At 40.6% G+C, this 26,738-nt stretch overlaps 1 protein-coding gene across 1 annotated transcript in view; it reads right to left on the bottom strand.

The window, feature by feature from the left end:
* Positions 1-4,059: 4,059 nt before the first annotated feature.
* FBLN2 (fibulin 2) overlaps positions 4,060-26,738 on the bottom strand; it is a 115,379-nt gene continuing 92,700 nt past the window's right edge. Inside the window, 9 exon segments of the mRNA XM_082211854.1 lie at positions 4,060-7,418; positions 9,137-9,260; positions 12,540-12,668; positions 12,767-12,883; positions 15,029-15,154; positions 16,219-16,347; positions 20,026-20,169; positions 20,495-20,632; positions 22,151-22,285. Coding sequence (XP_082067980.1) covers positions 7,061-7,418; positions 9,137-9,260; positions 12,540-12,668; positions 12,767-12,883; positions 15,029-15,154; positions 16,219-16,347; positions 20,026-20,169; positions 20,495-20,632; positions 22,151-22,285 — 1,400 coding nt within the window. The 3' untranslated portion in view covers positions 4,060-7,060.

Raw genomic sequence — 26,738 nt, 5'->3', positions numbered from 1 at the left:
GGTAGAAGTAGTGGATACACATACTCATTCTCTCAATTACAACAAACCAGTATAAGATAAAAACACATAAAGCACATAAATCATGTGGCATATACCATAGGATAATATGATATTAATTTACTTGTTGCTGCTGTAAAGTTCTTACTTATTTAACATTAAACAAAGTTGCTGCAGAACAACAGGTTGTTTGTTGATGAACAGGCTAGCACACAGCTGCATAAGAAAGTGAGAGTACACACAAGAACAAGCTAAAGGGTGGAGTCTTAACTCCAGCCCATAACTGAAGAGAATGCTTGACTCTGAAATTACCAATTACTACATAAAGACATGGATGGCACTGTGGTGTAAACCACTGAGCCTCTTGGGCTTGCCGATTGGAAGGTTGGCAGTTCGAATCCCCACAATGGGGTGAGTTCCCGTTCTTCTGTCCCTGCTCCTGCCAACCTAGAAGTTCGAAAGCACGCCAGTGCAAGTACATAAATAGGTACCACTGTGGCAGGAAGCTAAATGACGTTTCCGTGTGCTCTGGCTTCCGTCATGGTGTCCCGTTGTGCCAGAAGCAGTTTAGTCATCCTGGTCACATGACCCGGAAAGCTGTATGTGGACAAATGCCAGCTCACTAGGCCTGAAAACAAGATGAGTGTCATACCCTATAGTCACCTTTAACTGGACTTAACCGTCCAGGGGTCCTTTACCTTTACCTTTTACGTAAATCAAGAAGCAGCAACAAGACTCGAAGCAGCCAAAATAACTAGGATTGCTCAAAAAGCCCAAAGTGAACTATGTGCATAACTGAGACTATTTCCCAGAATCTTTTGCAACAACAAGGGGTCTTGTGATATATGCTGAGGGCTTACTTGGTAAATATGTCTATGTGGAGAATTTTCTTTTCTGAAGGTAAAAAGTTTGCAAGATATTCTTCTAATTTATTTGGTGTTGCAGCAATTGTTCTGTATTTAAAACTATGTTAAACTAGGTTAACTATATTAATTTTAAAAGCTAGGTTAAAGCTAACATTTATTTATTTTTTGCCTTGCTTTTGAGCTGTCCAGACTCCCAAAGCATCTTAAATGAGATCAATAAAAATGTGAGGAAATGAAACAAAAAGAATTAGAGGAGGGGGGCTGCAGAGGGGGGAGGGAAGAAAACTCAGGCACCCTTTATTCCAGTCACAGGAGTTTCATAATAACCAGCTGGGGTGGAAGCAGTTCAGAGAAAAGAGGAGCCACAAGGAGCTGGTGTTTCAGCAGAGTTGGTAGAGTGGGCCTGCTTTCCTTAGCTTCTCTTCTCTCCCTCTGTTGCAATGGCACTAATATAATGCAAATAAAATATCATTTCCTTAGCTTTGAAGCTGCTTTCATCAAAAAGCCAACTGGTACACACAGACAATATGAACCTGAGGTTTACTTTACTTTTGAGACCCATCAGCTACGCTCACCTGGTTTAGCCAGTCAGTCAAAGCTGCTTCCAGAATGTGGCTGCTGACACATGCTAACAGCTTCTAGGAGTCACAAGTGAGAGCTGAGTGCAGGGTGGGGACCAAAAGTGAGCAAACTACCCCAGAAAGAGTATGATACGTCCCCCACCAGAGGGACTACCCATCTCCTAACACCTCATACCTGCTGCATGTGGATATTGGAGGTGAGGACAGCTTCTTCAGCATCCTCAGTTTAAGCTCCCTCACATTCTTTTGAGCATTTGAATAGTTCTGAGAAGACGGATAGGGAAGTGAGCCTTAAACATTTTCTTAGATTGTCCAAATTTATTAAAAGCTTTCATCATTGATGGAGTGCAACCATTGCCCGTTTATCACTTTGGCAGTAGCTTCCTTCAAAGCAACTTAATCTGGGATTATTTTAAGGTAAAGCTAAAGCCAATTTCAAACTTCCTTAAAGCTTTTGAGTATCTAGCAAGACTAGTGAGTCAAATTCACATTTACACTCTCATGTGGCTCTATGAAAGAACTTTGAAATTGGCATAAATTACATTATACTGACTTCAAGGATACATCACACACCACAGTCAGAGGAACTGTCTAACTATAAAATGGCTGTCAGCTGCTGATAATCATTCATTCATTCATTCATTCATTCAGTTAATCAATTAAACCCATTTGGTTACAGCATAAAACAAAGGCTCCTAAAGTGAGCAAGATCCTCAGTTTGCAATCCTACATACAGTTTCTTGGATGTCAGACCTATAGAATTTACTTCAGTGTAGACATGTATAGGATTGCATTGTTAAGGTGGCTAGAGTAAAGACGCTTGATGCCTTTGTTAAACCAATGTTGACATTGAAATTTTAGCTGTAAAATAACATGAAAGCCGTAACATTCTGATCTGCCCACTGGGATATCAAGGTTACATTGTAATCTTGGGACTCGCTTCAGCCGACAATAGTAGCCATGTCTGCAGAGATTCCTCTTCAATTAGAGGAGAAAATGCTCTAGCGTTTCCACAAAAGCTAAAATGGTGCTTTCAATGTTGGGAAAAGGAGAGTGGGTATGCCAAAGAAAGTCTTTGCAGAAGAGTCTGTTTGGGACCCCACTCTCACACTGGACTTTATCAATTACCTCTGTTAGAAAATGAAGAGTCGTCATTGGAAACTGCCTGCCAGTGACTTAACAAAATGATTGACTGCGGTTGCTTCTAGTCAGCGGAAGGTCTCTACATTACAAATTGCTTGTCCATTATTTCTCTGACAGGACAGACCAGTGGAGCTTGAATGGCATTTATACTCAATCAAATGCTAATGTTGATTGAAAATGCTGGGTTTCATGGTTTCTTGATGTGCCCTGCCGGGGCAAGGAGAACTCCACCGCTCCATCATGTGTTTATTGCACAGAGCTTTTAAAAAAGCTTTCAGGTCTCATAACTGCATACTGCCCTGCTCCTCTTCCCTGCAGAAAGATGTGCTTAATTGTACTGCATATGCCTTGGAGATGGGCAGACCATTCCACATTACTTATGGAATTCATGCCATAGTTTGGGACACTTTTGACTTTTAATTTACTGGACTCTGGGACCATAACTGAATCAAATAGGCTTCCAGTCTGTTCCAATGTGATTCCTCCGCAGTTGAAGCTACAGCCCTACCCTGCCATCTCTGGTGGAATTTGAGAACTTCTCTAGTAAACCTATTTCCACCTGCTCTTTTATTGCTCATTTCTCAAGATGCTGTGCAGTAGGAAATGTGTAGTTGTTAGGTCTGAGGCTGTTTATACCCAAGACACATTTTCTGTAGTTAATCTGCTTGTATCACATGATCTTCTGCAACTCTGCTATGATATATGATAACAGTAGAATCTTGGTTTTTGAACGTAATCTGTTCCAGAAGACCGTTTGACTTCCGAAACGTTCGAAAACCAAAAACTGAAAGTGGAAGCTTCAATATCATAGGGAAACTCGAAACAGAAGCCATGTGGCATGTTTGGCTTCCGAAAATCGTTCAGAAACCAGAGCAGCTACTTCTGGGCTTTTGGCATTCGAAAGGCGAAATGTTTGTCAACAGAGGCGTTTGAAAACTGAGGTTCCACTGTATATGGATAGCCTTTGAGTGGTGTAGTGAGATGCCTTTCTGGGGGAAGGGCTGTAATTCAGTGGTAGAACATCTGTTTTACATGCAGAAGGCTTTCAGGTTCAACTCCTGGCATCTCTAAGTAGGGCTGGGAGACACTCTGCCTGTCAGGGTGGACAATACTGAACTAGACGGATCAATGATCTGGCTCAGGATAATGCCAGCTTCCTATGTTCCTATACCCTTCTAAGTAAGGTTTCCTAGTTCCTAGTAATTAGAGTTCCTCGACGCTCTCTCCTTCCCCATGTGTCCAGTGATCCCTTTCCCATTGCTCTGGGAAGGAAAAATCTAGTTTCAGGAACCAACAGGTTCACTGAGACAGATGGATGAAGAAATGACCAGAGAATTGTGGTGGGAGACATTCCTGCTGCATTTTCTACCAATAAGCTATTTGGAGTGACAGCAAAAGTCTCCAGGTTAGTACCTAGCAATTCCACTTTCAGCTCTAAGAGTCTGTTTATTAGAATGGAAGCAAATATGCACTAAGAGACCAAGAAAAGAATTTATAGAAGCACAACTATGTATAGCATTAGCTAAAACCATACTTATGCTTTACTATGGACTGAAATCTCAACAGAAATAGCAGGGAAGACAACATTCAATGAATCTGATGACAGCACATCTTTCCCCTCTCCCCTCGCTCCTGCTAAACATAAAAAGCATTTACATGTTTAATCCACAGTACACATTAGTATTTTACATGTCATAATACTGCAGCATTTTATAATACTTTTTATACTACTGTATAAAAAGGCCCTAAGGCTTGGCTTCTTCCTTGTTTTATATACAAAATAAGATCCACTACGATATAAGGAAAGGATTAAACCATATCACAAAAAAATCTACATGTTGCAGTTATGGTTTTGATCAACAACATTTCATATGTTATTTATGTATAGCTGTGCTAAAAAAATTAAGTAAAAGATTTGCACTAGACTGTTCTATCTTTTTTAAAAAAAACAATAACACCACACCATATTTATTTTAAAATTCTGCTATTCACTTGCAAAAAAACTTTTTAAGATTATTTTGATTAAACTACTCATCAGTACACATGGCTGCTTGATTTGGGCCTTATCCAGTTTTCTATAAAATAAGAGAACTTGAAAAGAATTTAAACCTTGCATTGTCCTATTGGTATAGTATATGGTTTATTCAAGCTGCCAAATTAACTAGATTCCTACTTCTGCCATGTCATTTAGGCCAGAAAAGCAGAAAATAAATCTGATCTATTTCAAGTTTTATCTTAACATTCTAATTGGATAGCCATGACATTCAATAAGGTGTTAACAACGGTTTTGCATCTTTGGTCTGTCATGCTTCATCTTTGGCATGTCCTTAAAAAATATAATACATCTTGTATGCACCCCAAAAAGAATGGGCACCTTCAGTACTGAATTTAAATACAAAACCAGGCAAGTAATGCAAACTGCAATGTCAATTTCAGCAAGAAAGCACAACACATCTCTCTCTTCCACTGGATCTGAAAATTATTCGGCTTTGTTTAAGTGTAAGCATGGATTAACTTCCACCCAAATTGTGTTCTTTCGTTAAGGGACCTGTGTTTGCAGATAAGTAAACATAAATTATGAGGACAAAAAAGAAAAGACGTCTAATAGTAAGTGACTGACAGCACTATGCATGTCTAATAAGAAGTAAATCCCATTGATTCCAGGCAATTGTGTATATGATGTCAGCCTGAATGTTACCTAATATAGAAGTGTGGAATCCTTGGCCCTCCAGATGATGCTGAACTACAGCTCCCATGATCTCTGGCCATTGACAATGCTTGCTAGGGCTAATGGGAGCTGCAGCCCAGGAACATCTGGGAGGCCAGAGGTTCCCCACTCCTACTCTAGCACCACAGCTCGCACATTTAAAAACTGCCCCACATAGCAAACGTGATTGCTGCATAGTCACAGGATGTACAATTTGAGTCCTCAGACATGTAAACACTGGCTCCAGGTTTCAGTGGGCTTCAATTTCCCCATGCTGTAAATAGCAGTGCAGCAACACTAATCTTTTCTCCACTGCAGAGAGAAAGAGGATGGGCCTATCTATATAGGAGGTGGCCACATGCTGCTCACCTGTGGATTGAAAGGCTATATCCCTTGCTGATTTGCTGTGGCTGTATGGCATGCGGGACCAAGGAGAAGAAAAATTCATACCCAGCCCAATGAAGAGGCAGAGATCAGAAGCAACAGGCCTGCAGCATTTGCCTGAGAGTACAGTGTGCTGACACTGGCTATATGTATTTCCCATGATGTGGGTGGTTTGCCCTCAGCAATTGCAATTCCCATGTAAAGTGTGGCACTGATCTGGCACTACTGGTGCAGTATCTCTGATATACCAGAAGGTGTAATTCCATGGCACCATAAGAGAATGCATGAAAGCATTGCCTGGGAGCAATTCTCATTTCATTCAATAGGATTTATTTCGGAGTAGACATGGTTACAATTTTGCTGTTGTCACACTCAGCGCACATCCAATGAAATCCATGGACTTAGGGTTAAGTTCATTGATTTCAGTGGGTTATTCTGAGTATGATGAACATTGGATTTGACCCGATTCCCCTCCCACCCAAAAAATGTTCAAGCTTCCTGGACACTGGACAAGACCCAAGTGCCTAAGGAGGCTGGATTTCATCCAACCCTTTGGATTTCTACCTCTTGTCCTCCAAAGCTGAAAATGCATGTAACTCTATAAGGAGAGCTTGCTGTGATGTGCATTAGTTCTCATATTAACCTTTTGTCTTCCTCCTGCCTGGAGGAAGAGAACGAGGCAGCTAAAGTTACTGAGCAGGCAATTGCATGAGGAGGTGCGAGACTAACATGTCCCCATCTGATTTGCTGGCATGTCAGAATGCAGCATTTTTTTGCTACACAGTCCAAGCATAGTGAACTCTCTTTGTATATTACATGTAAATAAGTGTAAATACATTAAAGAGACTTTAAGGGCTTTTTAAAAGCTGCACCGGAAGAAGCTCAGCAGGTGTAAAGAGATCACTTCCATCAGACATTGCCATGGGCAGGGACTGACGTCCTGCCTGCCAACCAGCCCAATCCAACTGTATTTAAGCACAAAGTCAAACTAATTTCAGTGGCCACATGATTACTTCTCTGGGAAATCAACAGGACCTTTAAGTGCTTAAGTTTGGATAGATTGTCTCCCCCCCAGCAACTCATTCTGAAGTTGTCACTGGTGCAATACCAATAGAAGATTTTAGAGCATCACGTAAATACTGTACATATATACTTGCTTTAAACCACAATGCCTTCTTCTGCTCAGTTAAAAATCCAGAGTTATAAGAGAAACGGGTTATGCGTTTTAAGTTAATTTTACAAAAAACAAAGATGTTTTTAGAAAAATAATAAGGGGGGAAATGATTATTATTTAAAAAATCTATAACTAGGCATCATAATAAGCTTTGGTAGAAAACACAAAGGCGATAGCACCAATAAACTCCCATTAGAGTACATATGCCTCAGTAGGCATGAGAAGAGATAAAGATGTAAATTTTAGCCAGGAAGGTCGTGTAGGTTCCTTGACGCCAAAGCTTCATTTCAACATCTAACAAAAAGTCTTTGGGTTCCTTCACTTGCCGCTGAAGGTAGACAATGCCTGTGTAGGAATTAAGCTTCCTGGTGCTGAAGTAGTTCTCTTCATTTCCTTTGTTGATTGTGAGGATTATGTTGTCTCCAGCATAAGCAGGCGAGGGACCAATTCGGAAAATATGCGCAGGGATGACAATGTTAGTTTGGAAGTTAAGCTGATAGTAAGTAATTCGCAAAGGAGTGTTTTGGCAGTCCACATAGTTAAAGCAGTTGATACGCTCACATCTCCTGAGAGAGAGAGGAGAAAAGGGAAATAGTTAGCACTGCAGAAACTGTGATTCGAAAAGATACACATCTGGGCAATTTGCAAAGTCCCAGAAAAACCTCTCTCATGTGTTAGGCAGATGCACCACAGAGCTGCAAACTTTGACTGTGCAATTAACAGCTGCTCGCTCTTCTTTTACAACACTCTTTACACTGATGCAATTGTCAGCATAACAGCCAAGTATCAAAAGATCATGAACCCTGAAAGCCCCCTCTGGAAGCACCACAATGAGCACATAGAGGAAAACAGACAAAATCGTACTGTGCCGTTTGCCTGCAAAAGGAATCTGTGAACCATCAAAGTGCAGTGCTCTGATCAGGCTATATACAAAATCCCAGAGAGTCATGCTTACAAAGGCAGCCCAGGAGTGCCTTTTCTGCTTTCATTTAAAGCAGTACAGATCGAGGATAAAGAGCTGCCTTATGCTAAGACACCTCAAATGTCCCAGGACCCACAAGCCTGACAGCTCTGCAAATTCTCAAGCAGAACCTCCAGATGACTGTAGTGGATGCACTTCTGCCAGGGAAACACCTTGACATTATGCTGCCATGGCTTCCCATAGGCATTGGGTTAGCCACTGCAAGAACAGTGTTCTGGACTAGATCTAACAGACCTCTTCCTATACTGTTACGACATGGTTTTTCAACTCTGCTCTATTGTAGAAAATCCATTGGTGGCAGAGAGGGAGAGATCATGATTGCCCATTCTCCCTTCCCTTGCAGCACGCCCCCCCCCCCCCGCTCCAGAGAGATGAGGGACTAGGCCTGCCTTGATTGTCAGAGTTCATAATTTGGGTGTGGAGTAAACAATTTACTGTTTTTGGTGATTTTCAATTTTTGTTTTAATAATATTGGTATGTTCTGATGGACGTTTAATGCAATTTATGTTTGTATATTTTAGTGTTGTAAGCCACTTTGATTTTTTTTTTGGGGGGGGGGAGAATTCAGGATATACAGTTTTTTAAAAAAAGAAATCAAACTACCAGCAAACCACTGAGCTGTTGAAAAAAATTGCAATTAAAAGAAATTGGTCCCGTAAAAACTAATTTTATTATCTTATTATCTGCAGTTAATGGTGATTTTCCTTTTGAAAGGAGGCTCTGGAATCCCCTTTTTAAAAAGTCATTATTTTCTTCTGTTTCCATTCTTGTGTCAACTAGTGCCAATTACCACACTTCTGCACACTGTAAAAGTAATTAAAATTAAATTAGGTCAGGATGAAATGTTTGTAGGCAAACATTTTGGTACGAGAGCTTTCAAGAGGAGGGGTCCAAAGTATACCCCAAACTCTCTCATTCATATCTTTTTGCATCTGTTTTATGCTTTTGGCCAGGGACAGTAGGGGTTAAACAAACTCTCTAAGATATAGCTACAGTGGTGCCCCGCAAGACGAATGCCTCGCAAGACGAAAAACTCGCTAGACGAAAGGGTTTTCCGTTTTTGCGTTGCTTCGCTAGACGAATTTCCCTATGGGCTTGCTTCGCAAGACGAAAACGTCTTGGGTTTTTTTTTTAAAGTCGCTTGAAGAGGCGCAGTTGCGACGGACCATGCTTCGCAAGACGAAAAACATCGCAAGACGAAAAGACTCACAGAACGAATTCTTTTCGTCTTGTGAGGCACCACTGTACTGAGGAGAACTTTATAAATATCATATGATTTAGTGGCTTTCTTATTGGACTTACATTTCAGAAACTTTTCTGTAGTTCGCTGGGCACTCAAACAAAAGACACCGGAAGCTGCCCTGAACATTGTAGCAAGATTCGGTTGAGGAACAATTGTGGGTTCCCATTGCACATTCATCAATATCTGGGAATGAAACACATAAGAAAGATCACGTAACATATTCACAAAACAGTGTAGTTGCAGCCTTATTCCAAATCACAAGATGCAGCTTTATTCCAAAACTATGCAAGAAATATCACTCACATGTAGGTATGGGAACTATTGCTGTGCTACTTTATGCTAAGAGCAGCAGAGAGTGCATTAAATTTGCTTTGATGTAACCATTTTTAAGGTTCAAGTACATCTGCTTCTTTGGAAAATATTAACCGCCAGTAGGGAAACCTGTCATGCTTACAGAGAAGTCTAAGTGATCTAAACAGGCTTGATCCCAAGTAAATGAGCACACAACTGCAGCTTTAGAGTGCTGACTCAGGCATCTGAATGCTGTGCATGTTTATTGTGGTCAGACCTCCTGAGATCAGTAAGGCTTAAGACCAAGTGAGCATGCACAGGACCTCAGCCTTATACTCAAAGCTTTGCTTCTTCCACACAACAGTACAACAGTTATGGACAGTACAGCAGTTATGTGGTGGGGAATCCATGCCAACCTCTTCACTTCTGCACACAAATAGCCTCCAGGGTGACACTCTGGGTGCTACACTTTTGTATGTTTTGCAATAGGAATTTGAGAAAAGCCCAGTTGGATCACACTGGCATGGGTTCATCTAAAGTCTAGCAACCTGATTCCAGCAGTGGCCAGCTGGAAGACCCGCGGGAGCTCACAAGCACAGCATGAAGCCAATAGCCCTACCTCATTGGTTGGCCCTTAGCAAGGCTATGCAAATGGTGTGTGACAGTATTTGTCTATCACTCAGTAGGTATCTACTGGGATACTTATATTTAAGTTGATATTTGGCCTGTACACCTGTGTACTCTGCAATAACACTGGAAAGGGAGAACCAAATCAGTATTTTTTCATACAAGTAGGAAGATAAAGGGATAAATTAACATATGCAGATTTGGACTTGATTATTATCTTATTAGGACACGTTACTAAAAAAACAAAACCAGCAACAGAACCCTCTTCTGCACTTATAGTTGCATTAAGCTTAAAAAAAAGATTGCAGACTTCCTGTATTTCCCCTGCATTCAGAGAAGTTTATTTCCACAAAATGTGCTTAAGATCAGAATGAAAGACTCCTTTTGTTACTGAGCACAATAACGGCTTTTTGAACAATAAGATGACAAAATGTTCAATTGCGGTTCCGAAGATATGGGATACCAGATGCGATGGATCCAGTTCAAGGAGGGAGGGGGAAAAGTGGCTGAGGACTGTGTGTAGCCACACAGAAAACTCTCAGATGTCTAGACAGCATTCAGAGGTTTGCAAATAAAATAAATGTTAACAGACAAACCATGTGGCAAAATCCTGTGGTGAAATTTGCCCGTTGTCATGCAGGAGGCAGGCTCTTAAAGAAATACCATAGCCTTCCCGGAGGGTCAAAAATTGCTCTTGCGTGGAGCATGGCTTGGTTTAAAAGCCCAAAGGGCAAAAAATTTAATAGGAAGTCAAAGAAAATTAAAGTAAATTAAGCCCCCTCCTCACTGTTTCTTAAAACTAGGTGAAAAGGTTAAATTGTTTCCATATGGAACCCGATGTTGCAAAAAGATTTACTTCTCCATCTTGGCTGTCTGAAGCTTTACCACATAGCTTTAAAAACAATGATCCATAACATAAAACTCCAGCATGCCAGTTCAAACAGATCAGCTTGAATTCACTCAACTATAAAAAGGCCATGAATGAAATGGAAGGAAGGGGGTGGAATGACTCATAGGCGAATATGTCCCCGATACAAAAATATTTTTTCCCTACATTCTCCCCATGGTGTGGAAGTGAGCTCACCCATCTCATGTCTAAGATCTTTGGAGCTTATTGTTTAAATAGGCTTCCTGTGCTGAAAATCCAACGTTGATAAATCATGTAGCCAGTATCTCCCCAAAATCTGGGAAGCAGCTACGTGACTCAGGTTCATGACCATCGGGCGTCCTGCTTGGTTTTTATGCCCATGCATGGCCTTCAAAAGGCAGAATGATGATGATCTTACTCTGCCTTCAAAAGTAGGATAATTTGGGGTTAAGATATCATCCAGGTGACTGGGCCAGTAATCCATCCAAGGATCCTCAGCTAGGCTGCTTTCGACTTGTACCAGTTTTGATGCTGTAATCTCAAAAGCACTGATATGCTACCACTGTTATCAAATTGTATTAGGAAAATCAAACAAAAATGCTGGTGTTTCGTTTCAGAGACAGCAGAGTATTATTTACATGGCTTATGATATCACTCCTGGGACATGAGAATAATGCTAGTGGTGTGTGTCTATGCAACCATTAGGACTTGGTTACCACTGCTATTTTCTTATCACCTGTATACATTGCTGTAATTCAAGATGACTGTGAAACAAAAAATAAACTAGCTGCTCATTCTATTCATTTATAAATACCAGCACTGTAGATCTACTAAGTCTATAGATTTCATAGTTCTATAGGCTGGGGCACTGCAGTTTGGATAATTGAACATCGTCAGCAGTCATCATGGGTGGAAGCCAAGCTTGGCTCATATTTGAAAGGGACACCAACTCTGAAATGGCTCTGGGAGCTTGGTGAGAAGAAGAAGAAGAAGAAGAAGAAGAAGAAGAAGAAGAAGAAGAAGAGGAGGAGGAGGAGTTTGGATTTGATATCCCGCCTTTCACTCCCCTTCAGGAGTCTCAAAGCGGCTAACATTCTCCTTTCCCTTCCTCCCCCACAACAAACACTCTGTGAGGTGAGTGGGGCTGAGAGACTTCAGAGAAGTGTGACTGGCCCAAGGTCACCCAGCAGCTGCATGTGGAGGAGCGGAGACACGAACCCGGTTTCCCAGATTACGTGACTACCGCTCTTAACCACTACACCACACTGGCTCTCACTGGAGGGTGGCGTGGTGTCCCAGGAGTGAGAGTGGTGCTGGGGATGGCAGCGATCAGGGCAGCTATCCTATCCTACTATGAAGGTGTCCAAAATGATCTCTCGCCTCTGCCAAACTCTCTCCACCTGGTGGAGTATTGTGATGAGAGCCCTCCTTGCACTTGAAAAACAAGCAAAAGAGCCTTCTGTATTTTTGCCCCAAACAAACCACATAAGAGAAATAGAGCCTGCCCTTCAAATGCTATCTTTCCTTCCAAGTTTTTCCCCCCTTGTGCAACCTCAATAATATCTGGACTAACTGTGATTTTTATTGCAATTGTAATAACAGCAAACAGTGCGATAAGAATGTTTGACCTGATGGCTGAGCAGGTAGAATCTGAAGCACTTCCATCTCCTTCTTACCTCGACAAGTCCTTCCATTTGTTGCCATGGTATATCCTTGATCGGGACAAGCACACTGATAGCTTCCAGGCACATTCATGCAGCGGAAAGTGCACAGAATACCTGCACTTTGTGCACATTCATCAATATCTGAGGAAAAAGAAGAATGTATAGACATGTGAGGACAACAAAGTTGCTGTCCAGTAGGAACGTGCAATAGTAATCCCAATGGAAAGTTCAAAACATACCTTTGCAAGAATGGCCGTCTTCTGCTAATTGATAGCCTTGCCTGCAGTAACACTGATAGGAACCATATATATTAGCACATTCTTGACTGCATGGATTGTTGTCACATTCATTGATATCTGTATAAGAAGTATAGAAATAACATTTAATCAGTCCAGCCACTGCCATGTCAGTCATTGTCTGTTATCAAACAAAGAGCAGAAAGGTTAAAGAAAAGGCCCATTTTTGACAGTCAGTAAATTTGTATTGACTGTTGCAGAAATATCTTGAAGCATGATGGTATATTTGATTCATCAGCTAAAATTGTTGTTGATTGAGCTGGTTGGATTCTCTTTTTTTACATATTTCATTCACAATGACACATAACAATGAGCACATGGAAATGCTTGATGAAGAAAAGTTTAATGATTAACAAAACAAGGGAAAGTAAAGTCATATTGAGCTGACTGTGTCTAAAACAGTAGAAGTAATTCTTATAACAGTCGTTTCATTATGTATCTAGCTAAGAAGATCAACACATACATAATGCAACAAAATCACTTGCTTGATCAGCGGCACAAATAAAACCTAGATTTGGTGGCACATCTAAATGTATATACAAGGGAGGATACAGAGTATTGCTTTGAATGGGATGCACTTTCAGATATACATTTGCATTGCCTTCATAGGTTTTTACACAACCAACTGCCTAACCTCCCCATTCAATATCAAGTTTGGTGTCATCAGTATTTGTTCATGCAACCATCTGCTCACCAACACAGATAAAAATAATTTATTAATCTCAGTCAAGCACATGTGAATCTGTGGATTTTTTGTGGCATCAGGACATACAAAATCTAGACATGTTTAGATTTAGATGTTTAGCCAAATACCCCTGTGAATCCTCACCTTATCATATGTCAGGTATCCGTGCTACCCATATCAGTTATCGTGGCCCTCTAGATCTAACACATCTGTGTTGGTTAGTGTTAGGGGTTCTCTAAATTATATAATTAGAAAGTCATTATATAAGATCTGGGATAATTTTAAGGGAATTTTAGAGCAAAAAATAGCCCTGTGGACCTCATCCACAGAAGCCTTGGCTGTTAAAAAAAGAAAAGAAAATGGAAGGTGAATGGGCCACATATAGAATATTACTAGAGGAAAACCAAGACAAGACAACTGAAAAAATATGAGGAAATTAAAAAGTATATGACAAGCTGGCACCTATATTTTCAGATAAATCAAAGACTAAATTTGGATAGGAAAGAAGGTATTGCAAAAGAAACATCTATATTTGAAAGAGATCTAATTAAAAAAAATGAAAATATATCTCACAAATGTACGATCTCCTATTAGAATGGGAAGTGAAAGAAAAGGAAGTTAAGTCAGTAATGTTGAGATGGGTGCAAGACCTTGGGTATAATATTTAAATGGAACAATGGGAGAGACTATGGAGGGATGGCACCTTACTCCAGCAAGATTGGCAAAAATGTACAAAAATAGATCACCTATCTGCTGGAGATGTAAAAAAGAGATAGGGTCTTATTTGTATATGTGGTGGAACTGCATAGTTATCTGAGACTTCTGGAACAATATTTATGATGAACTTAAAAAGATATTTAAATTTAATTTTTTAAAAAAGACCAGAAACCCTCCTTCTAGGCATATTGCCAATAGAAATAGGGGAAAAAAAACATTGTTCATGTATGCAACGACAGCAGCCAGAATATTAGTGGCAAGAAATTGGAAAAATGAAGCAATACCTACAATAGCAGAGTGGCAAGCCCTAATGATAGAATATCTACAGCTAGCAAAGATGACAGGAAGAGTAAAAGATCAATCAAAACAGAATGTATATAAAGAATGGAGAATATTTAAAGAATATCTAAAAAATTATTGTAAGAATAAGAATCTCCTGGCAGAACTAGAGTGATTCATGTAAATAAAAGGTGGAAATGATATTATGTTTGGAAGTACAAAAATAATTAAGTTCATTTGAGACTGAACATTATAAAGGAAAGAATAGATATAGTAAATGAAAATATTTGGAAGCCTTTTTTAGCTAATTCATAGTAATGTTTTCGTTCTTTTTTGTGAGTTTGTAAATATGATATGGCATTTACATATATGAAACTTACAGTATTACTTTTCCCCTTCTCTTTTTTTCTCTTTTCTTTCTTTCTTCATTTTCTCACTTTGTGTCTGTATTAAATGTTCTTGTGTTTTGATATTTTAAAATTCAAATTAATAAAGATTTAACAAATAGATGTTTAGCCCAATACCTTCACAATGCTTCCCATCATATGCCAAGCGAAAGCCAGTAGAACAGGAACAATGATAGGATCCAGGAGTATTTTCACATGAGTGTTGACAGAGTCGGCCAGGATAATTCCAGCATTCATTTATGTCTGCCACAAATGCACAGTAAACAAAAATATAAATCGAGAGAGAGAGAGAGAGAGAATAGGAAAAATGTTGAGGACTGCATTGATTAATTGCTTTGATTTCATTTTTTATTTTCCTAACTTTGTATGCTACTTTGTATTAACATATGATGTAACAGAGGCTCAATCGGCATTATACATTTAAAGCAGTGTTATGTCACTTTAAGCAATCATGACTTCCCTCAGAGAATCCTGATAACAGTAGCTTGTTAAGAGTGCTGGGAATTATTAAGAGACTCCCCTATTCGCACCACAGAGCTACAGTTCTTGGGATTGATGGTTAGGAACTCTTGCAATATCAGAAGATATTGCACATTTGCACTTTCAAAATACTGTGCACAAGCTTTAGAGTATCCACTGTCCGTCTGTCCCCCAACTAGCATGCACACATTTTCATATCCAGCTGCCAAACATTTTCCTCCCAATGAAAATTAAATTGGATAGAATTTGACATGAGGAGGGTCCAGAATACATACATGATATATTGTATTTTTGTATGCTATTTATGTGCACACTTAACCCCAGTATATTCATTTTTGTACTCCTCACTTGGCTGGAGAACTGCATTGCAAAATTCAGAGAAGTTCCAGTTTCAAAGGATGGCCGTATTTCAGTTCATATGCTGTTTCAGAAAGTGTGACTTGAGTAGATTTCCCTTTAAATGGGAATTGAATAGAATTTCTCCTCCAACCATACTTGTGTCAGAAACTGAACTACTCTCTGGTCCACAATTTGTGATATATTTACAGCAGAAAGGTTTTTCACCTATGGAATCCTCCTAATTCAGTTCTTATCCAATCAATTGATTATACTTGAAATAAAATTAGAACATATTCTCACTAGTGCTTCTGATTAAGAGACAAGCAGTTCACTGCGAGTGAAGGTGGTTTCAGAAGCAATTCTATTATCTTGTTTGAGTTCTGGTGCTATGGAATTAATAATTGTGCTGGAAACGGCAGCACTGCGCACTGGCCTGAGGTCCATGTTTCATCAATCAGCAATATCATCTCCTCCTGTGCCACACATACCATTGCAGGTCCTGCTGAATGAATCATACTGATATCCCGTCTTGCAATCACAGCGGTAAGCTCCAGGTAGATTGTGACAAATCTGTCCCTCGCCACAGCGGTGTACGCCGGTTTGACATTCATCAACATCTACAGAAGCAAAAGGTAGCAATTACTCTCACCGCAGAGGGCCAAGCTGATGGTCATTCTCCAAATATCACAGTTTGCAGGCAGCTGTACTGAATGAAGAGGCTTGCATCATGAGAGTCAACCTGGAGCAGAAGCACGGTTAACTTTTTCCTGACACTGCAGGAAAAGTGATTAGCGATCAGCAATCCCTGTCTCCCAAAGCTGGTTTCATGCAGGTCTACGCTTCCAGTGGCCAGTGTTTCAAAATGAAAATGAAGATGCAGCTGGCAAGGTCTTAGAATGCCCTCTGTGGTTGGTTCCAAACAAAAAGATTATCAAAATAAAAAGAGATGTGCCCTTGACATTGTAATAACATCTACATTTATCTGACATTCTCCTGTCTGGTTTGTGATGCTTTGATTCATTAAAACAGGGTTTTCTGAGAATGGACAAGTTAGGCAAACAATAATAGTTTGACTTAATCACAATTGATATCTGTTTTCTCCCTTCTCACCTATTAAAAAACAGCAACACACAGTCTGAGGATTTGGTCGCACAGAGGGTTGTAGCCTTTTGATACAATCCACCGTAAATTTCCTATACTCACACATTTCCCATGATGTATGGAATCTACAAAGTGCTGGAGTCCCACTCAGCTACCAACTCTGTAAGATGAGGGAGTGATGGCGGAATGACACATGCATAGCTTTCCTATAAAATGGACTAAGGGATTTACCTGCAAACAAATATAGTTGGGTACAGTGGTACCTCGTTTTGAGTCCGCCCCCGTTTAGGGTCCATTTCGTCCAACGTCCGGAGCAAACCCGGAAGAACCAGAACAGGTTACTTCCGGGTTTGCCACTCACGTACACGCAGAAGCGTTGCTTCGCACATGCACAGAGCAGCACTTTGTCGAGCGTCCCTTTTGTCGAGTGTCCGGGGCTCCGGAATGGATCCCGGACGCAAAAGGAGGTACGACTGTATATGGAAATTATACAGAGCATCAAATAACAACCCTCAGTGATAGACATCAGTCATGTACTTAACACTCAGAATTAAGAAGCAACCAAGACCATCACATTTTAGTTGGAATCTCTGGTGAATGTTGACTGTAAGGCCTCACACTGTGAGGCCTTCTGTACCCAGAGGTCTGCCAGACTGCTTTCCTTCTTTAAGATTGTTTTCTGGTTTCCACACCCCCTTAACTTGGATGCTGCACAGACATCTTTTTGGACCATTTAGACATTGATAACTAATATCACATGCTTCTGGACAACTTACCATCTTTCCCCTTTCCTTTTTCCTCAGCTAAAATAGCTCCTTGTCCAATCACTGTTGTGCTAGGCATAAGTTTAGGCTTAGCCTCCCAGGCTGCATGAAACTTCCTGATCTGAAAAAGCCCCACCTCATGATGTCCTTCCCTGGGTTTAAATTGAAGTGCAGAAAGCCAGGGTAGCAGGTTCAAAACACATGAGATAGATGCAGACACCAGAGGAGGTTTTGAGGGGCCCCCCCATTGTTAAGACTGAATACAGGCCCTGCAATGTACTTTGGGAGATGGCGCCTCTGCTGTTAGGCACACAATAGGAACTACAGTGGTGCCCCGCAAGATGAAATTAATTCGTTCCGCAATTTTTGTCGTCTAGCGAATTTTTCGTCTTGCGAAGCACAAAATCCCATAGGAATGCATTGAAAATCAATTAATGCGTTCCTATGGTCAAAAAAAGTCCAAACAAAGCCAAATTTGGTACAACAACAGTTTATTAACTGCTCTTTAAAGTCACACATACTGTAAAGAGCAGTTCAAAAATTTAAGGGAAAATAAATTAACTTTATAAACAAAACATGTCTTTGTTTTTAGTCAAAGAAAAAAAGTCGCGAGACGTTTTCGTCTTGCGAAGCAAGCCCATAGGGGAAATTCGTCTTGCGAGGCAAATCGCGAACGGAAAAATCTTTCGTCTAGCGAGTTTTTTGTATTGCGAGGCATTCGTCTTGCGGGGCACCACTGTACCTAAGATGTCATGGGGTTTTCAGGAGGTGTTGCATCCAGAAAGGCTGGACATCACAGACCGTTGAAGAGATTATTTGAATGAATGAAAGGATGCCCAGAAACACCCCTTGGCAACATCAAAAGTAGGCAAGTACAACAAGAACCAGCAGGCCAGCCGGAAAAAATTCTGATGTAGAATGGTTTTAAAAAATCCAGGACAAATTTTAGGCACAATAGCCACAATACTTCTATGTCTATTGTGCAAAGTTCACTAAAAGGCTTCATCTAATTTTGCATGGAAGCATGACTAGAAACTGTTCCAAATAATAAATGATATAAATAAAATATCTCTAGTGTAGAAATCCATAGGGAAACCTGGGTACAGTTAGAAATATTTCCTGTTTTATCCATTATCTAATCAGTCGTGTTTTAAATAAATATATGAATCAATATTGGAAAGGATGGATATTTTTCATTAAAGCACTGTCCCTTTGGTTCTGTCTTTGTATCGCGGCAAGCATGAAAAGTTAATTTTAATATAGATTTAAATCTGCAAATTAGCAACTTTAGTTGCCATTAATTCATTGGTCCAGCCCTTTGATTAGCTTCTGTGAAATTGTGTGTTCCAGTGCATTCAGCTTTAATTATGTCCAGAACATTATTCAGTCAGAAGTGCACCATATTTCACGATAGCTACAGTATTTTTCAATTAAATATAGGATAAAGGTGCTGCTAACCAATCTACTGAATTAGAGAGAACGAACACCACTGAGAAGATGAATTTTCTAAACAAAAGAAAGCAACCACACAGACTCAGTTTTGCTGCGGAGGCTTGTCCAGATGATCTATTTATATTACCATATGTTAATCCAATCTGAAAGCTAATTATCCAGAAAGATGCCTCTTATGAAAAAAGGAGAGAAAAGTCGAACCACAAAATCTCCTGGTTCTGTTGTTTATGTTCCTCCCTTTTAAAAAAAGAACACACAGTAGAACATTTAGACTCTAAGCAGAGGTGCATCACTTACCTGTCTCTAGAGAGAGGCGCAGTGCTTTCATTGAGTGTGCCACAAGGCTGACCTCTGTACTTGCCAAATTTCTAAATGAATTGCAGTTGGGCAGAGGCAGGAAAGAGAGGACACCTCTGAGCAATGGTCTGGATTGACAGGATTGAGTGGCGTGCTTGGCAGTGGAGGTGGAAATGTCTCCAAGAGCAATGTGCAGGGATGGCTTGCACATGAGGCAGAATGAGACAACCGCTGCAGGCAGTGAGTATGGCAAAACTGACACCCCCCCCAAGGGCCTTTGCTTCATTATTGTTCAGATCTCTTGCTGCTGCTGCACCAACAACCACCACCCAGCAGGCTACAGTCTCCACTGCTACCTCCACCTTGTTCTGAGGAAAGGCGAAGGAGGTTCATTCCTCAGAACAAAGCCTTGTGGGGAAAGTAGCCAGGAGAGGGCCTGCATCACCTCCGCGGTTTGGAGGGGGGGGAAATGGTTTAAACTTTAAAAAGTGTTTAAACAAGTCGTCACCAGCTTTAAACATTGTTTGCAACAAACACTTCTATGTGTTAGGGGAATCTGGGATGTGCATATGTATAGAAAACTGTCAACAAACAAACAAACCCCCTATTTGAATGTAATTATTGGCATTTAAGGATGGGGGATATCCAGCAAAATTAGCCAGGTTACTTAGTCTGTCTTACCGACACATCTGGCTCCATCTTCACTCGAATGATACCCTCTGCTACATATTAAGAGGTTCCTCTGACAAGTATAAGACCCAACAGTATTGATGCAGTTGAATCCAGCCTTACACGGCTCCGTAAGTGATGTACATTCATTAATATCTGTGGACGAGAATATACATTAAGCTTTCAGCTAGTAAATTAATCAGGGAGCCATCTTCCAGCTGTCATTTCTTTCCTATTCATTTGGTTTTGATTTATTATTCAAGAAATTCTAGGTTGCTGGAATTCTATAAAGCCAACGTTTCTATATTTAACGCTATGTAAATCTAATCCTTTTTTAATAATAAAAAAATTTAAAAAGTGAGATAGGTTTTAGGGGGAGAACAGTAAAATTTGAAAGACCATTAAACTTGAACAATTATGGGTAATATAAGAGTATGGGGAGCTCATTCATCTACAACTATATTGTTCGAGTTGAACTCACCAACACAGTTACCCTCTGGATCTTGTAAAAATCCATCCATGCACCGCTGCTTTGATTCACAATAGAATGATCCTTTTGTATTTTGACATACAAAGTTTATCTTGCAGCTGTGAGTTCCTCGTTCACATTCATCAATGTCTTAAAGGAAATTAAAAAGTAAAAGTGGATTAATCTAGTGATAGCTTTCCTAATTTTGTTGTCTTGGCTTCTCTGATGTCTTCCATTTGTTCATTAATGTAGATTAGCTCAAAAGAAGTTTTTAGAGGGTGACTCTACAATGCGAAGCTGCAATATTGTACAGCATCACAATTTAATCTAAGATCATTTATGGCATTCCTTTATTAACTAATCCAACTTAACAGGAGAATATATTACTCTGTGTATTACGGATGTGTAACTGCAGAGCAAAATTCACACAGCCTATATGGTGGCTAACCTTTTCTTATTAAATATTCTAAAACACAACATGCATCTTCATTTCATGTCAGATAAGCCATCTGAAGAATATTTACGGAAAGAAAACCAACTCGGGCTGCCAACAATTCCAATCTGTAGCAAAATTCATGGATGAAGAAATCCAAAGACAGATGTCTCCTGCTGTTAAGTATCAGACTCATATGTTACACTCTTTCAAATGTTGCCCACATTGCCTAGTCATTCTGCCAAGAAAACAGGATGAAGCATCTTAAAAATAATAAAGATGCATCTACACCACATGCAAATGCATGGAAATGACAGCAAGTAATCAGGCATTACTTATTATAGGGGCACTTGAATTATAGGCCTAGAGGCCGGTCATCCATCTGAGGGCCACTTAGGCACCTGTTTTGTGATTTTTAATACATTAGTTTTCAAATGAACTAGCATATTAAATTTGGCATAAGATGCTACATAGACTATGTGTGGAGAGATGTTCCTCGGCAGGTCACACTGCAAGCCATTTCCCACCATGCAGCAGGTCCAGTCGCCTACCAAATGAAAGAAAATTTCACAGCCAAGTTCGTAATTAAAATTAATTTATCCATCACATCAATTTCCTGCTCAAGGTAGCATGTACAGGGGGTAGTCTTCCATGCTAGTCCTACTCAGAGTAGATCCATTGAGGTTAATGGACATGATTAACTTAAGATTCATTAATTTCAATGGGTCTACTCTGAGTAGGGCTTAGTTGAATGCAACTCAGTGTTCCTAGGTCGTCTCCCATTCAATTTTATGGCAACAATTTTATGTATCAGTTTGCTAAAATCAGGGGCTTCACCCCACCCCTAACACTGTTAAATTCATAAGCATCTGTAAATGGTAATGATGACAAATATTTGAAACCAGCTAACATAAACTGGAGTGTCTGTAAGCAATTCAAAGTTAGAGAGTTTCCTTGACAATTACCGTATTTTTCGCCCTATAGGACGCACTTTTCCCCCTCCAAAAATGAAGGGGAAATGTGTGTGCGTCCTATGGGGTGAATGCAGGCTTCAGGAAGCTCTGTGCAACCCTCGGGAGACCGGCTCCGAGGGTTGCACAGAGCTGCCTGCAGTCCCGGGCTCATTGCATTTAGGTTGTTGTTATAGTGTGTTGTGCTTATATTTATTTTGAAAATTAAAAATATACTACCCCCAGCACACAAATCACCACTCATACTAAAATAAGTAAACTCACCAACACATTCACCATCCTTCAGCTCATAACCTGATTCGCAGTTGAGTTGCTGAAGACATGTAAAGGATCCAATTGTGTTAACACAGTGCTCCCCTCTCTTGCAGGTATGAGCGTCTGTTATACATTCATTAATATCTATGAGAGGAAACAGATGTCAGTATAGCACACACCAAAGAACTTACCTCTTTTAAGTTCACTACAGGAAACCAAACATCTTAAAAGATTTAGTAGAAGTTATTTTGTCCAAAAGGAAAGGTTTACATGGTGCTATTTCCAGAGTTTCCTGCCAAGGTAGAGGAGCTTAAAACACTTTCATTTTATAGGTAGAGTTATGAGACATATTTCTTCTTTTGCTTTTGCACTGAATGATGCATTCATCAAGGTCACAGTGGAAAGAATTGATTAGACACAGAAGTTAGGAAGGCTTTGATGGAAAGCTTTACATCTCATGCGCAGGATGACCCCAGTTAAGACAGCACATATAATTTAGATTTCATGTTCATTAAAACATTTTCAGAGAGATTAAACCACTTAGGTGCAACAGGGCACAAAGGACAAACATGAGTAGAACAACAAAGCAACCAGGAGTAAGAACCACAAAGAAGGACAGGTATCTGTGCCAGCACTTAAGTAAGACTAGTTGTGGAGGTCCTAGGATTTAAGCCAGAAGCTGATTCTTGCCATTTCCAATTCGACTGTGACAGTAATACAGATATAGTCCGTAACAGATGTTGTGGTGGAGCTGTGTTCATCTGACCTCCCTGTGGCTGAGTTACTGCTGCAAACTAGGACAGAGAGGGGGAGGAGTGAGGAAGCAGCAAGGCTGGGGTACAGCAGATGTTCTGGCAAGAGCACTAGATTGGTTCCACTGGTGCATTTGCACCATGCTGACCACACCACTAGTTCACTTCTTCTTTTCTCCATCTTGGTATGCAGCAGCATCTCAGCCAGAGGGAAGGCACTGTATGCTACTGGGTATAGTAATGGTGACAGGGACATACATAGCAAGAGGCTGTAGCAGAGTGAAATCCCTTCACTTGTTTTGTGAGAAGGTCCAGGAATTCCTAATATAGCCATATCCTCAATCAGTTCCATATCCTCAACCAGTTGTATATCGACTTATTCACCAGATCTTACGGAAGGCAGTGTTCGCTAGGAGTGTTCACAGGTCCCAAGATTTCCTGTGTGGGTGTGGTGTCCATGCTGTCTCCATTTTGATCTGTGATTCAGCTTCTGAGCCAAATTAAAATGAAGTTCTGTGTCCCCCATTTGCTATAATAGAGAATCTTAAAAATATGCATAGCTTTCTCCCTTTTTGGCCAAAGTGGATGAAATTTACAGGAACATGAGCCTCCCTCCTCCACAAATGAATTAAGCCTGCCCAGTGCAGGTTGAGTATATCTGGAGATTTTCAGGCAGGACACATTTTAAAAAAAAAATCTTTAAACAAAGGAAAATCTGTAACTTTTTTGTTTTCTAGCCAAATTGGTGCATTTTGCAGGCATGGCCATCCCTTCTGAGGCTGTCAAATTCAGAATGATAGTTGCAGTGGTTCTCCCAGCAGCAAAGAACATTTTGGTGTGGATACAACAGAATTTGGGACAGGTGGGGAAAGAATATGGAAAGACTGAGATGGGGGAAATGTCACCACCCAGCTGGGACCCTGTTACTCCAAGGTTTGGTGGTGGTGGGTGGTCTTCTGCCTCTCATGGATTTTGGGAAATACAGCATCTTTTCCCTGGAAGAGATATAATTCCATATTTATTTCCACCGGAGAAGTGAGTGGTGAAAAAAATATCCCTGAAAGTCTGGGGTGGGGAAATGTAACTCTAGCAGCATGGACCATTACCCCAGCTTGGTTTTGTTTCTCAGAAACATTATGGCCATGCATTCTTCAGACAGCTGAAGCCACAGACCCACCCAAAAGCTTAGGTAGTCCCTGATTTACCTTGAAATGTCTGGCAACCCAGCCAGATGGGTGGGGTATAAATAATATAATTGTTGTTGTTGTTGTTGTTGTTGTCAATGGCACAATCCTACTCAGAAATGTGAGACCTTTCCCTGAATCACCCCAATTCGCCTCATCGTTTGAGGTACACCCCACTAGAATCCAGTCCTCTTGGGAAAAGAGCAACTACACTAGCAATGTGTTCAGATAAAATAAATCCTGAAATAAAAATATCCTCAACCAGACCGTCCATCCGTAATATACACACTTTATGTGATAGAAATACAACCAACAAGCCACTTACGTCTCATAAGCAAGAATGATGCATCTCAAAAATAAATCAGGGGATTTTTTTAAAATGTCAAAGGCAGAAAGGGTGTAGAAATCCTACTGGGAGCCACAGAATAAGCCAGGCTGACAGCCATTATAAAAGCAGCCAGATACTGAGTCAGACCAATGGTCCATCTAGCTTAGAATTGCCTTCACTGACTAGCAGTGGCTCTCTATGGCATCAGTCAGGAGTCTCTTCTAGCCCTACCTGGAGATGCCAGGGACTGAACCTGGGGCCTTCTGCATACAAGACAGATGTTCTACAGTACATTGTATTACAGTAAAGTAATATAATGGAAGAATACCTGACTTGGCAGTACTGCATGTGAAAATGATCTGAGGATTGCAGTTAATCACTAGCTGAGAGATGAATCAACAGTGTGATGATGATAATGACCTGATCTAGAGGTTCTCAGATTCCCTGAGACAATTTGGGGAAGGGCAAGGTGTGGGAGGAGAAGAGGGGGCGAAAGTACCGTTGAACTAACAGAAGAGCTTGCATGGGCTTCTGATAGCAGGACTAAGTTAGCTGAATCCTGTCCAATGAAGTTGGTTGGTGGTATGGGAAATAAGTCATATGAGAGAAGTCTGAAGATCCTGGGTATGTTTAGCCTGGTGAAGAGAAGGCTGAGGGAGAATACCTGAAGGCCTTCATATAGAAGAGGACAAAGACTCCAGACACTGTTCCAGCACTTTCACAACATCTTCTGATGAAGATGGAAAGGAGAGATCGAACTGAGTGTCGTCTGCACAGAGGTGACAGCACACTCCAACTCTCCAGATGACTCCTCAAGGAATAGGAGGGTGGATTTCAGCTGTACATTATGAGAAACTTCTCAATTATGAGAGCTGTTTGTCAACAAAACAAATTGCCTCTCTCTCACTGTCAGGGACAGGAAGGGGGCCAAAGGGTGCGAAGAGGAACAGGAGGATGATCCAGGGGAAGGGGCCAGTGATTTCTGGGTTTCTACGCCACCTGTGAGGCAGGGTTCGGGTGGTCAGGGATGGGAGAAAAGGAGGCAGGAGAAGAAGTGCAGGAATGCATAGAGATGGAAGACATAGCCTCAAAGAGAACTGGGCTGTTAGAATTTCCTCTGACCTCTACTCTGCTGCTGCACAGGAGAAGCCACCGGTTGCTTGCACACACTACATCAGAAGGTGGGGTTTAAATGTGCTGATGGAGGCATGATGCACATTTGCTCCAGGTCCAGCTATTTAACAGGAGATGTGCATGTGATTTCTGACCAAACTGCGGGAGGCAGTGGAAGACAGGAGTGCCTGGCGTGCTCTGGTCCATGGGGTCACGAAGAGTCGGACACAACTAAACGACTAAACAACAACAACAGTGCATGTGATTCTTGCACCTTAGCAGCTGTTGTAATAGAGCACTGTGCTTATAAAGAACTAAACTTCCAATCCAATGTCCTCATTGGACACTCACTAAAGTTTCCAAGCTGAGGTTGGGAAGTCATCTGTTGGGAGAGGAGCAGGGTATGCTCTTGCTCTCTCCATTTCCTGTATCAAGCAAAGGGGCTGAGAGATGGTGTACAAGGCCTCTTCCAACTCTCAATGGTTCTCAAAAAGCTGTCAGAGATTAAAGATGGAAGGAAACATAATGTAATTGGAATCCCTAAGCGACCTTGAACATTTAATTAAAACTAGAATGATATGGAAACATGAAAACAGAGAAGACTCCAATTATTTTCACCTTCTCCAAGATGTATAAATAGCTCCCTCCCTGGAATTTATACCAGTGAAATAAATTTCACAGGTTTGACTTGCATGCTGATTGATTTCAGTTGAATGTGAAAACTTAGTTGAGAGAAGAAAATGCAATCTATATTCTGTGGGAAATACTGACCTGTCTGGAAACAAACTGAATCACACTGCGAAACAAATATTTTCAACATTGTCTTATTTGTAATGTGAAATCATGAAATTTGATGAATGCCAACAAAAATTAAATAACTCACTGAGTCTAAGGAAACATTCACAGAAAAGTTTACTTGTGGCCCAATTCTACTGATGTTTACTCAATGAGACTTACTTCCAAGTTAGCATATCTCAGAATACAAAGGCTGTAATCCTCAAGATACTTACTTAGGAGTGAGCCCAAAGAAACTCAGTGGGGGGTGCTTCTGAATATATCTTCTGCATAGCATATCTTCAACACTCCTAAAATACGTGGCCTAAAAATCTCCTTGAAGTATCCTCCCAGTTATCACGGAAATGTTCAGCTGATCCTGCCTTTTGTTGGTTTTTTTACAACAAGCAACAACGTTAACAAGTCCTCTCATGTTCAGTTCAGAG

The sequence above is a fragment of the Podarcis vaucheri genome, assembly GCF_965113315.1.
Source record: "Podarcis vaucheri genome assembly, chromosome: 2".
Lineage (NCBI taxonomy): Eukaryota > Metazoa > Chordata > Lepidosauria > Squamata > Lacertidae > Podarcis > Podarcis vaucheri.
This window is presented reverse-complemented; position numbering and strand designations above follow the sequence as displayed.